At 38.2% G+C, this 13,727-nt stretch overlaps 1 protein-coding gene across 2 annotated transcripts in view; it reads right to left on the reverse strand.

The window, feature by feature from the left end:
• NNT (nicotinamide nucleotide transhydrogenase) overlaps positions 1 to 10,857 on the reverse strand; it is a gene marked incomplete at both ends in the record, with an annotated part of 83,684 nt that extends 72,827 nt beyond the window's left edge. For both annotated transcript variants that reach the window (XM_079704057.1, XM_079704056.1), the window contains 3 exons: positions 2,794 to 3,011; positions 5,379 to 5,608; positions 10,707 to 10,857. In XM_079704057.1, coding sequence (XP_079560183.1) covers positions 2,794 to 3,011; positions 5,379 to 5,608; positions 10,707 to 10,857 — 599 coding nt within the window. The remainder of the gene's footprint in view (positions 1 to 2,793; positions 3,012 to 5,378; positions 5,609 to 10,706) is intronic.
• Positions 10,858 to 13,727: the final 2,870 nt, after the last annotated feature.

Genomic DNA, 13,727 nt, shown 5'->3' on the forward strand with positions numbered 1-13,727 from the left:
TCTGTCAAAAACAGTTCTAAGTGCTGTAAATATGTTTTTAGCTAAAGAAATGCTCTACGTATCAAAAACTAGTAATTTATACCACCTTTTCTTTAATAGGATATTTTTATTACACTAATTTCATTTCGTATTACATTAATTTCATTCTCATATTATTTTATACTTAAAAGGCACTTTTGCACACTCTCAGTAACACACACTCTACCTTAACATTATGATACAAAGATTAATATCATAATGCAAATATTATAATGATAAGATCCACCTGCCAATTGACAAAAAAAAACCTTTCCCTGGTCATATTTTTGTAAAATAATACTTGATATAATAATTAATGCAAAAGCATGGAACAGTTACCACTATTACTTTAAGTTAAATCATATTAGAGCAGAAAAATATTTTAATGATTACATTATTTGTTAGTTTTGAATCCAAGTGATAGAAATTTTCAGAGAGCAAACTTGATAAAGATTCAAAGGCCACTATAAGGAATTAATTTTGGAATTAACGTTTTAAAAGATTCAGTTGTTATACTGGAAAAAAAACAAAAACGAGACTGATTACACAGGAAATGTACAAGAAAACGTTGGTAGTGGGAAAAGGTGATAAAAATGGGCCTGTTTTTGACGAAAGCAAAAAGGCTCAGAATGAATATCAGTGAACTAGAAGGAGAGTGTCTTCACGGTGATACAGCTGTGTGTGTGAGTTAGATAATGATTTATCACACACTGTATGGGTAAGTATACTAGGTGATTCATCTCAAACTATGCCTTTTGCATATACCAGCTCAGGACGTAAGACAGTGATTCTTTAAACTGTGTCCCTGGATCCCCAAAAGTTCAAATTTCAGCCAACTCTGGGGCCACTGTGGCTGGGATGGAGAACAGAGAGGGAATTTTTCCACTCTGTTCTTCTTGGATTTGTTTATACTGCTTCATATTTCATTTGCTCAAAAGATTCTGCAGCAGAAAACCACTGATCTAGAGCTACTGGTGGGGATAGCCTTTCACACATGTGCATTTCACATGACAAAAATCAACAGCACCCTTAAAACTTTACGTTGTACATTTCCTATATAAAATTTTAAGTCCCACATTGCATAACTCTTCCAGAAACTAAATAAATATGACAAAAGTTTATTTTGTCCCTTAGTATTAATTCACATCACAAAAAATATCTTCAAACCAACCATTTGTCATATTACATAAGGACAAAATGTGTTGTTAACTTGTCATTTTTGTTTACTGCATCTCATTTATATCAAATGTGAACAAGGTGAAACCCAAAGTAGAATCTGTGGCACATCTGATATGCTACATCTAAGATATGAAACCTAAGAAAACTTTCAGTTCATGTGTTAGCTTTAAGAGTCTATTCAGGTTAGTCTTTTTTCATGCACTGTTTTATTTTTTAAACATTTTTATTTGTCGGTGCCTCATTCATATTAGCAAGTTGTCACTACTAAGAGTTTTCATGCTTAAAATCTAATTCAACAGGCTTCTTAGATGAGCTGATTTCATAAGCATCATCTGACTTCCAGATTTTTCCCACTCTCCAGGCAGAGTCAGCAATACACTGTACTCACGTAGTTATTCCCATCCCTGCCCCGTGGCAGGCATGGTTACTCAGTCAGAGCCACATTCCTCTGAGCTGATTGGGCCTTGGAATTCTTTTATACACAGTGGTCCAGGCAATCAATGGGGAATGAATTAGTGCTGGTGGGCGAATGAAGTTTATTGCCATCTTGGCCATAGTTAGCCCTCAGTTATCAATATGGGTTTTGACACCAGATGAAACTTCCTCAAGTGCATGCATTTTCCCTGTTCATTAAATATTTTATAAATTTACCTATGTAAAACCTAATTAAAGTGGTAAATCTACCAATATGTATATGTTAGATTGAACCATATGAAACTGCTAATATCCAACCATTTTTGACCCTATGACAACAGCAATTTATGCTAACTAAACTTACTGTGGTAATAATTTCACTATATATATATATAGCAAATCATTGTTTACACCTTAAACTTATACAGTGTTCTATGTCAGTCATACTGTAATAAAACTGAGGAAAAAAACAGTGATTTCAACCTAATATATACAAAAATATACACATATACACATACACACATGAAATACAGTGTATCCCTGTTAAAGTACAGACAAATTCCACAGAACAAAATTTGGGACATTATGTATTCAGAAGTCGGAAGTACTTTCCTAGCATAGACTCAGAAGCCTTATAATTAGTAAACTAAAAATAAGACTTTCTACATTGCACCCTTTCCCCTTCTCCTTTATGACTAACAGTCTAAAAAACAGTACTAGATCTATGTGAATTTTAAATCATTTGTTCTAAATTGTTATCACTACCCTTGCTATCGACTTCAGTAAAATATGAGTTTACTCTACTAAGGTTTTTGGATAATTAGAAATTACTAACACTATGGTTTACTTACCATACAGTTTTTCATGAAAACAGATATTAAGATATTGCATTTCATTAAAAAAAAAAAAAGTCATTCCTTTGGTGGAAGGAAATACTACTTCCCTTCTCCCCATGAAGATTAAGAAGTAGTGTACAATAGCATGCAAAGTGAAGAGCCATTTCCCACTGATGACTGGGAAACAATACAAGTCTTAAAAATAATTTAAGTGCACTCTCAGAAGGCTGCAATCTCCAACAATCATTACAAGTAAAATCATTGTAAGAGAGAAGAGCCACAGTGAGAGTGTTTCTATAGTACCATTGTGCTTTTGTTCAGCTGGAATGGAAAAGAATCAACTTACCCAGCAATGTTGGCCATGGAGCTTAGCGCGTCGTATCCCTGAGCAATTGTGACTCTTGGAACCTGGTCCATTGCCAGAACTGTAGTTTTCCTTTTGGAAAGTTTATTTAGCAAGTCTGGATTTTGGGCTGGGTAAATAAAACTAATCAGTGTTCCCGATGTTTTTAAAAGGTCAGCTTCATGAACACCTAACGTTGGGTTAAGCATAGGGGCTCGCACCTAAGAAAAAAGTCATCACCAATTAAAAATGTAAATGCCTTTATAATATTTTTAAGTAAACAAAACAATGAAAATAATATGCCATGATTGAAATAACACTCCAGAAGTAATCTTTCAGCAATAAATTTCTGACTCAATTCCTAAACAAAATAAAGCACACAAAGATCTATGCCACCTATCACCTCACTGAACCTATGACCTGGTCTGAGTAAGGAGCACACATACCTGGAAAGTATTGGGACAGGTTTGATAATGACAGGTAGAGCAGTAAAAAAATATGTAGGTTCTACAACAAACCTGTTCTCCCAAAATCTATTACTCTGGTAAAATTAAGACATATTAGAATAAACAGGCAGGAAGTTTTTGTTGTGTGTTCAAAGATTCAACTCTTGTTAATTTTGGCAAGCACAAACATTTGGAGTAGTGAGAAGTTAAGAACAACATAAACTAAAATATCCATGGTAATATGTATCAATTTATGTCACCTTAAAATTCCAGAAGAATATTTATAGATGAACACAACTCAAACTAGGAGCCTTACTGAATTGGGTTTAAGCAAAAAGCTACAATATATTCTGTTAAGTATCGGTCAATGAACACACACTGCACATGCCTGAAAGTTTCAAACGTCCACTTTTTCAAGCCAAATTTTTTAAAATTCCACTTAAAAAGGTGTTTTAAAATGTGTTTCACATCCCTGTTTAAAATCAATCTTAAAGTATATCATTTCATTAGCTCCCAATTTGCAGCAATAGTGCTTTTAGGCTAGTAAGCACAGAAAGAAAAAAAAAAAAAACAGCTCTGAGACTTATGTTTTAAAAGGAAACAGAAACACAAACACTGGGTCAATACTGTCATTTCACAGCATTTCATCTCAATTTACCTATGAGACACCTTTATCTGTTATTCCCATTTCAGTTGTTGATCTGGTGATGCATGTGATTTTAGGTTCTGGACTTTAATTAAGACTCTCTGACAAGGTCTATTTTTCCTCAGTGAGAATCTATAATATAGATTTAATAAAAATTAGAGGACAACTTTGAATTAATTCTCCTGGCCCCTATCAAATGCTCAGCTGAGACTGTTGACATCTGAGTGAGTTAAGCCACTAAAACGTTTCCCTGAAGGTGCTTTTTGGGTCTCTAGTTCCTCAGGATATTAACAGACTTGACTCAAAAAAGAGACCCTAAGATCAAGTAGTTTATTAGTACAAGTATAAGGTTACTTAAGTTTTTATATTATAGGATTTCTCAGTGCATTTAACATGCTCAAACACATTGTGAATCCCTAGAAGGAACACAGAGCATTTGAAAACTTACGTGCACCCTACTAATCCTTTTTTGTGGGACATCTCAAAAGGTTTTGGTCCCTATAACATACATTACAATGGATTATACTCATTTTTCTATTTTCTCTAAGCTCTTTTATTATACCAAGTTACATTACCGAGTATACCTAAACACTTAAAAACTTAAACTGAATTACTATTTATCTCCATATCATATTGTTATTAATTTTCTATAGAAGAAAAGTTTTGTGTCTCTGCAAAAAACATGATTTAAGACCCTATGAAGTTATTCAGTGGACTGTATGTAAAAAAAAAAAAAAACGATGTGATTGATTTCCCCTTAGAAATTAATGTAGGAAAAAAGCAGGTCTATCCTGAAAAAGTAAGAAGCTTATTTTAACCAGATAATCATGCTTATTTAATCCATACTTCCTTACTTGCCTTGGTTACAGAAGGCTTAGGATTTAAGTTAATGTTCAGATACAGTCTCTCTTTTCTCTACATGATATTTTACTTAAGATTTTATTTGTAAAGCTCCTTAGCATGTAGACCTCTATTACACATTACCTTAGGACCTTTTATTAAAGCAGGTAAGGCTGCTCTAAGCCCAACATTGCTTTTTCCAGAATAGTCCTCCCTCTCTAGAAATAGTACCTACGTCAGTTAAATCACTGTTCCTTCAAGGTATCAGAAGATCATTCTACATTCGGTCCCAGGAGGAGTTCCATGCCTCCTTTCCATTCTAGAAGCAGTTAAACACTCACCTGAGGGTACTGTGGACATATAGGAACCATGTACTGCAAATTTTCCCTAGGCAATAAGAAGGGAATTTCCACATAGCAAATGTAAAAAGGAAGATCACTTCTTCTTTTCTCATGGTTAAATATAGGTCACAATGCCTGATAAAAGTTCTACTGGAACATGAAGAATATTCACAACATGCAACCATTTCTTTGAGAAAAAAAGCATCATTTGAAAGTATGAAAAACTATAAGCATAGAAGAGGTATTTTAATCTTTCTACAAGAAGATTTAGAAAAGTCAGCATGCCATAAATGGAAGGGGGAAAGGAATAATTACTTTGACCACCAAATCAGAAGCCAGCACTTCCTTCGCTCCTTGGATCTGGGCACCTGCTGCTCTGTAGTGATCATCTGAGAACTTGGAAGCTTCGCCAGCACCCGATTCCACAACAATATTAAAACCCTGCTTGACCAAGGCCTGAACACCAGCAGGAGACAAGGCCACTCGCTTCTCATTTTGGAAAATCTCTTTGGGGACCCCAATAGTCAGTTGCTTATATGGAATTCCTACAACAAAAACAAAACCAAAAAAATTTGGTAAATAACAACACCAAAAGTCAGTGTTTTAATAATACAGTTCAGAAAACAGGAATGGGCAGTCTGTTCAAAATATACTGCACATACAGGTTGCTGTTCAAAATGATGTTCCTGATTCATACTCATAATTTTTTGACTTTTTTTGATAAGATGACTGGAAATTTTTATATCCACTCTCCTGAAAATCCTAAATATTTTATTTAACCAAATGGCTCTCTTCAAGGCCTATAACCAGCTTAGTTTATTCTTAGGGAAAAATACGTTGAAAGGCCACTCAACAGGCTAACCCCACTCATCTAACTAACCCTCTCAGGTTTATGGTCTCCTGGTCTTTACCTTTAAGGAAGACAGAAGTAATTAACTATTTTGAAAAACAATCCTACACTAGACACTTTGATGGCCTGCCACACCCAAAGTCCTTTTCTTGGCAATTTGGCCACAGGCGATTCCTCATAGATTTCCAAGTGTTGTATCTTAAGACCTTCCATTCTTGGCCACAACTGATTAGACCAGGGGTGGGCAGCTGGGTCAGAGATAACAGTCTACAGGCCAGACCTAAGGAAAACCAGCAGCCCATGAGATGACTTATACAGGAACTCTGCCCGAGGACACTCCATGTTGGCCAATGACTATCCAACCCCATGAGGTTCTCTCAAAGGGAGTTTGGATGCAGGACCCACCGAAAAGGATAAAGAGAGTAGAATGGTGCAGCAGCTATTCATAAACACAGCCATGAGATAATCAAAGGGAGGTGAGCAGCCACAATAGTAGAAACATCAGTAGTGGACGTGCAGAGGAGTCATGGCTATGAAATCCAGAATAACATCCCACTTTTCCAAGAAGTAGATGAAGGGTTTCCTGGGCTCCCATACTTCCCAAGAATCCATAAAATAAAAATAAACCCTCATCACAAAATATAACCTGATGTGATTGTGTTGCCTGCAACACAAAAGAACCTGTATAACACAAGAGTTAAATTATTTATATATGGTTCAGACCAGACTTAGCTAAAGTAGACTAGTTTCTTCTGTTGTTTTACTCAATATATGGACACAAACAGATTTTTTTTTAATGAAGAGCGTCTGCTTCTATATAAGTTTTACTAAAGTTTAGAAAACCGACTCTAGCAATCTAAACTCTGAATATATATAATAAAAAAATAAATCAAATTATCTCTACAGAGTAATTTATTGAGACCTTAGAGAGACTAAATGAACCTAAAATAGCTGCATTTGGACATACAGTCTTAGATCCCACACTGTTTAAGCAGTAATAATTGACAGTAAGCCAAAGGCAAACATATGCTGAATCTTGCTCTCTACTTAAAAGAGAGGGAGGAAAATAATTGAAAGCTGGCAAATATCTTGAATTAATGTGCAAAAGTAAATCACATAAACTTATCTGGAGTTCACTTATCTGACAACCTCAAATTATCTAGGTCCTACATATAAGCCAAGGAAGCTACCAAAGACAAATGAAGTCGTATCAAAAGGATTTAGGATCCAACCTCAAAGGGCTTCCACTGGCCAAGTATGAGCCAATTTGAGCATCAAAAAGATAATTAATTGAAAAGTAGTAAAATACATCTAAAGATGTTAAAATCCATGAGTTCAGGATAATAATAAATATTTCAAAATTCAAAAAAATAAATATTTTCTAAAAGCTTCATTGGTCAACTCTGGAGAAAGTAAGGTGTGGTAGGCAGAATCATGGTCTCCCAAATATATCCATGTCCTAATCCTCAGAATCCAATACATGGCAAAGGAGAATTAAGGTAGCAGATGGAATTAAGGTTGTTAATCAGCTGACCTTGAAACAGGGAGAATATCCTGGATTATTTGGGCGGGCCCAATGTAATCACATGGGTCCTTAAATGTGGAAGAAGGGAGCAGAAGAGTCAGAGTCAAAGAATAATTTGAAGATGCTACCCTGCTGGATTGCAAGGCAGAGGAAGAGGCCATGAGCCAAGGAATGCAGGAAGTCCCCAGAAGTTGAAAAAGGCAAGGGAACAGATTCTCCCCTAGAGCCTCTGGAAGTGAGGACCATTTCAGACTTTGGCCTCCATAAGTGTAAAATAATACATTTGTGTTATATGAAGCCAGTAAGTTTGTGATCATCTGTTAGAGCAGAAGTAGAAAATGTATACATAAGAAAACCAACTGATTAGCAAAACTAGTAAATAATGGAAAATAATCAAACATCTACCCACCCTTCCAGTACAATCTCAGAGTAACTAAATACAGTTGGCCCTCCGTATCCATGGATTCAACCAACCACAGATCAAAAATATTAAACAGAAAAAAAAATTCCAGAAAGTTCTGAAAAGCAAAACTTGACTGTATTAGGCATTATGAGTAACCTAAGATGACTTAAAGTGTACAGGAGGATGTGTGTAGGTTATGTGCAAATACTACACCATTTTATATAAGGGACTTGAGCATCCACAGATTTTGGTATCCACGGGAAGTCCTGGAACCGATTCCCCATGGATACCAAGGGATGACGTAATAAAGGGAAAGATTTTTTAATAGAAAAATTCTAGCTAATAAATGAAGATAAAATGATAGAATATCACCATTTTAAAGCCCCTGATAAAATCACGATTTACTTAATGATCATCAATCAAATGACTGCTACAGCCTTTGAGTGAAAAACTTTTAGGGAGGGCTTCCCTGGTGGCACAGTGGTTGAGAGTCCGCCTGCCGATGCAGGGGACACGGGTTCGTGCCCCGGTCCGGGAAGATCCCACATGCCGCGGAGCGGCTGGGTCCGTGAGCCATGGCCACTGAGCCTGCGCATCCAGAGCCTGTGCTCCGCAACGAGAGAGGCCACAACAGTGAGAGGCCTGCATACTGCAAAAAAAAAAAAAAAAAAAGAAACTGATGGGAACTTCACAATAGATGGATCACACTGACAGCATCTAAACTTACTGATTAATCTTCTTGATGTGCTGCAACAAATAGTACACAGCATCACCTATGAAGTACACTTGCCAAAAAAAGCAAACCTGAGTCTGATCAAGCCTCTAGCTCTAGCTAAATGTTACAGAAAATACAAGAGACAGAGAAACTGGTTAAATAATACTAAGGGAATTCAATAAGCTAAACCTAGATAGAATGTGAGAAATTCTACAGGACAACTAAATTCTTCAAAAAATAAATTAAAAAGAAAACAGAGGAGAGGAACATACAGACCAAAAGAGACCTAAGAGACAAGCAAGCAAATACAACACATGGACCCTGTTTGGATCACCATTTGAACAAAGCAACTGTTAAAAAAAAAAAAAAAAAAAAAAAAAGATAAAAGGAAAGAAAAGAAAAAATTGAGAAAATATGAATACTGACTGAAATTACTTTTCATGCTTTTCAATGTGGAAATGAAAGTGTGGTTATATTAAGGAATAAATAGGACCCTCATCTTTTAGAGGTAAAAAATAATTATCTAGGAAACAGTCAAGAACCAGAAATTAAACACACTAAAAAAGTCTTAGGCATAGTTGATATAGAGATCTTGAAGTCTGCGCTTTCACTCACAAGGACAATTCCCATGTGCTCAATGTAGTTATTGGCTTTTACTTTATACACAATTTTATCACACTGGATAATATGGCTTTTCAGAACACTTAAAAAAAATCTGAAGATAAGGCTGAGGGCTCTCAGAGGCAGGCACCCTGCCAATAGTGACTTGTCATGAGAGAACAAGAAAAGAGCTGTGAATTCTACAAAAGTCAGACATAAGAACTCAAAAAACCTTGGGGCTTCCCTGGTGGCGCAGTGGTTGAGAGTCTGCCTGCCAATGCAGGGGACATGGGTTCGTGCCCCGGTCTGGGAAGATCCCACATGCCGCGGAGCGGCTGGGCCCGTGAGCCATGGCCGCTGAGCCTGTGTGTCCGGAGCCTGTGCTCTGCAACAGGAGAGGCCACAGTGGTGAGAGGCCTGCGTACTGGGAAAAAAAAAAAAAAAAAAAGAACTCAAAAAACCTAGCAGTTTAGGCATCCTTAATGCACAAATAGTCCTACAAACAAAAAGGTAATTATTCTATATGGCAAAGACTTCTGGTTTCTCTCAAATAACCACGCTGTTCCTCCCTAAAAATAACAGAATGCTATTTTTATTTGAGTATGTTGCCATGTAGAATAAAAAACTAAATGGCCAAGTCTCCCTTAGAGCTACATATTGCCACCTGTCTGAGTTCTGGCCAATGAGGTGTAGACAGAGTGCTAGGAGGGTCTCTGGGCAAGATGCTTAAAGGGATCTGACTCAGCTTAGAAGATTCCCCTTTGACACTCTCCTCCTTCTGGCTTGCACCCCAGAACACAAGCAAGTGGGGGTCCTAGCAAGGAAGGCCTTGTAGGCCACTAGGAGACTTCAGCTCTTACTCTGTGTGACCTAGGAAGCTAGTTGCAAATTTTGAATAGAAGAGTGACATGATCTTTCATTTTTAAAAAATTATTCTCATTGTCATGTACAGAACAGACTGTTGTCGGGGACAGAAGTAGAAAGCAGAGACCACTTAGAAGACTAATGCAATAATCCAGGTGACAGATGATAGTGGCTTGGACCAGGATGACAACAGTGGTGATGGTGAAAAGAGGAGAGATTTTAGATAAAAGGTAGAGCTGACCTATACCTATTATGCGGATCTGGAATGTCTCCAAGGTTTCTGACCTGAGCAACTGAGATAAAGTTGCCATTTACTAAATCAAGAAACATTAATGCAGATCAATTAATACACCTAGTTCCTAATTCCTGAGCATAGGTGAGCCATATATGTACAATTCCCCAACACCGACCAGGAAAGAGGAAGAGCTGCTAGGAGAAATGGATACTATGAGCAATAGTTTCCTGGGTACAACTCAACTGCTTTGACTTTTTTTTTCTATTATATTTTCTTTTCTGTTAGCACTGACAGTCAGGAACTTCCATACATGGAAAATATAAGAAAGCACTCATTTCGTTTTTTACTCAAAATGATCACTGGCAAACACAGGGCTGTAAAACTGCATGCCTTATTTTATCTATCATCAGGAGATCTATTGGCTCCTATGATGTGAAGTGAGACTTTTTACCTGGTTTTACAGGGGCTTTACACCACAGCGCCTGATGAGTATGAAATGTTCGTAAAAAATCCTTCTTCCTAGGTAGAACCTTACAGGACCCCAAATTGCTAAGGAAAGGGCAGGAACAGCCAGTCACCACTGTTTTCAGTAGGTTCGCCATGTTCACAGGAGCTCCCAACTTTCTGAATCCCCAATTTCCTTGAAGGTAAATCACTAAAGGAAAGAAAATGAAACATTTCTGTGCTGAGAAAAACATACTTTGCCTTTTGTACATCAAAAACATTAAAAAAAAAACTAATTCAAAGAGGTTGGAAAAAAACAGTTAAATGTGGGCATCTACAATGAATTTATTTGCCAAGTCCTTTACTTACAAAAGATGCTTCAAAAGGTTGTTTCCAATTCAGGTATTTAAAACTTGGAATCTGTTTTCCCACTTAAATTGTAGTTATAAACTCACTATTCAATTCCAAGCCTAGGTCACATAAGTCTAATTGATCCTTAATGTAGCTGGAAAGATTTTAAAAAATGCTATAAAGTCCAGTCACATCTTACATGGAAGTTACTAAGTCAGCTTGTCCAGCAAAAATTGCATAAAGTCAAAATTACCAATAGTTTCCCTTAGATTGTCTAAAATACTGTACAATACAGTAGTACTTGTTTAGCCACCACGCTATACAGAAAACACCCACATACTTTTCAGTGCATCAGGATATTCATCCTGTGAGATACCCCCCCAAATCCAGATTGACTGAGTGAATGAGAGATTCGTGTTTGTTAGGTGTACATCGCAAGAAAATTAAACATGCATGGAATATGACTCCAATTTTAAAAAAGGAAGAAAAATTCCATGGTTAACCTTATCACATAGGTTTGTGCTTGCAGATATGGGCATAACTAGGAATTCTCTCAGTGGTTCCCACAAGTGGCCAGTTTTTGCCAGCTCTTACTGAGCTAGGTGAAGGGTCATTGACCTTTGCTGTTTCTGAGGCTTCAGTGGTTACCTCCACCACCCTCCGTAGCAGATCCCCAGGGGTACATAGCAGGCACTCCCACCATCCCCCGACCCCCAATGCTCTCTTTCCTTCAAAAATGGGAAGAAGTAGAGGGCCTGGAACTCCATCGATCAACCTCAGCTAACTCCACTAACTATGCCTTTAGGTTCTGCCCCATCAGGCGGGCCCTCCTGGGGTCCAGCACCCAAACCCAGCAGACTCCATAAACATACTTCCAGCCTCCAGAGGAAGAAGGGTCTAACTCATTTTTTATGTCATAACTACCGCCACAACTCCCTGAAGCAACTTCCTACAACACCAGAAAGCAACAATGGGAACAGAAGTGCTCGATCCATGTAGGGCTTATTCTTAAGATGTCCTTTAATTCAACAAACATGTACTGAGGGCTGAGTCTCAGAGGCACAGCCATTAGGAGCATCTGTAGAATTAAACTGGAATAGGTCACAGACTTGGAGATAAGAAAAGTCAACAAGTAATAACACGGCAAGCAGAGTAACACAAATCCAAAGTTCCAGGCAACAAAGGAGATCATGTCCTCCTACAAGGTTAAGAAAAGGAAGGGAAAGGCATTTGAGAAGGAGAGAATACTATGAAAAAAGCCAAGGAAGAGGGAGCATGGAAGATGTGTTCAGGCATGCAATCAAAAATGTGAATAATTCTTTGCATTCAAATAGAGGCTTTTATATTTTCATAGCATTTCCATATATGTCATTTCATCGCAGTCCTAAAGCATTCCTGAGTCAATAAATACCTTCCTCATCATTCATAGGTCACTTCTAGGGTTATTCATGGCTGAGAATAGAGAGCAAATAAGTTCAGAATTCAGCCACCCATTGGAAACATTCACTGAATCTATGCCAAGAACTGAGGGAGATACAAATATATATAAAATATAATTCTTGGATTTTGGAACCAAGATGGTGGAGTAGAAGGACGTGCTCTCACTCCCTCTTGCGAGAACAGCAGAATCACAACTAGCTCCTGGACAATCATCGACAGGAAGACACTGGAACTCACCAAAAAAGATACCAGACATCCAAAGACAAAAGAAAAGCCACAATGAGATGGTAGGACGGGCACAATCACAGTAAAATCAAATCCCATAACTGCTAGGTGGGTGACTCACAGACTGGAGAACACTTATACCACAGAAGTCCACCCACTGCAGTGAAGGTTCTGAGCCCCACATCAGGTGTCCCAACCCGAGTGTCCGGCAATGGGAGGAGGAATTCCTAGAGAATCAGACTTTGAAGGCCAGCAGGATGTGATTGCAGGACTTCGACAGGACTGGGAGAAACAGAGACTCCACTCTTGGAGGGCACACACAAAGTAGTGTGCTCATAGGGACCCAGGGGAAGGAGCAGTGACCCCATGGGAGACTGAACCAGACCTACCTGCTAGTGTTGCAGGGTCTCCTGCAGAGGCGGGGGGTGGCTGCGGCTCACCGTGGTAACAAGGACACTGGCAGCAGAAGTTCTGGGAAGTACTCCTTGGCATGAGCCCTCCCAGCGTCCCCCATTACCCCACAAAAGAGCCGAGGTAGGCTCCAGTGTTGGGTTGCCTCAGGCCAAAGAAGCAACAGGGAGGGAACCCAGCCCCACCCACCAGCAGTCAAGTGGATTAAACTTTCACTGAGCTCCGCCTACCAAAGCAACATTCAGCTCTACCCATCACCAGTCCCTCCCATCAGGAAACTTGCATAAGCCTTTAGATAGCCTCATCCACCAGAGGGCAGACAGCAGAAACAAGAAGAACTACAATCCTGCAGCCTGTGGAACAAAAACCACATTCACAGAAAGACAGACAAGATGAAAAGGCAGAAGACTATGTACCAGATGAAGGAACAAGATAAAACCCCAGAAAAACAACTAAATGAAGTGGAGATAGGCAACCTTCCAGAAAAAGAATTCAGAATAATGATAGTGAAGATGATCCAGGACCTCAGAAAAAGAATGGAGGCAAAGATCGAGAAGATGCAAGAAATGTTTAAAAAAGAACTAGAAGAATTAAGGAATAA

Source organism: Hyperoodon ampullatus (assembly GCF_949752795.1).
Source record: "Hyperoodon ampullatus genome assembly, chromosome: 4".
In the NCBI taxonomy this organism is placed as follows: domain Eukaryota; kingdom Metazoa; phylum Chordata; class Mammalia; order Artiodactyla; family Ziphiidae; genus Hyperoodon; species Hyperoodon ampullatus.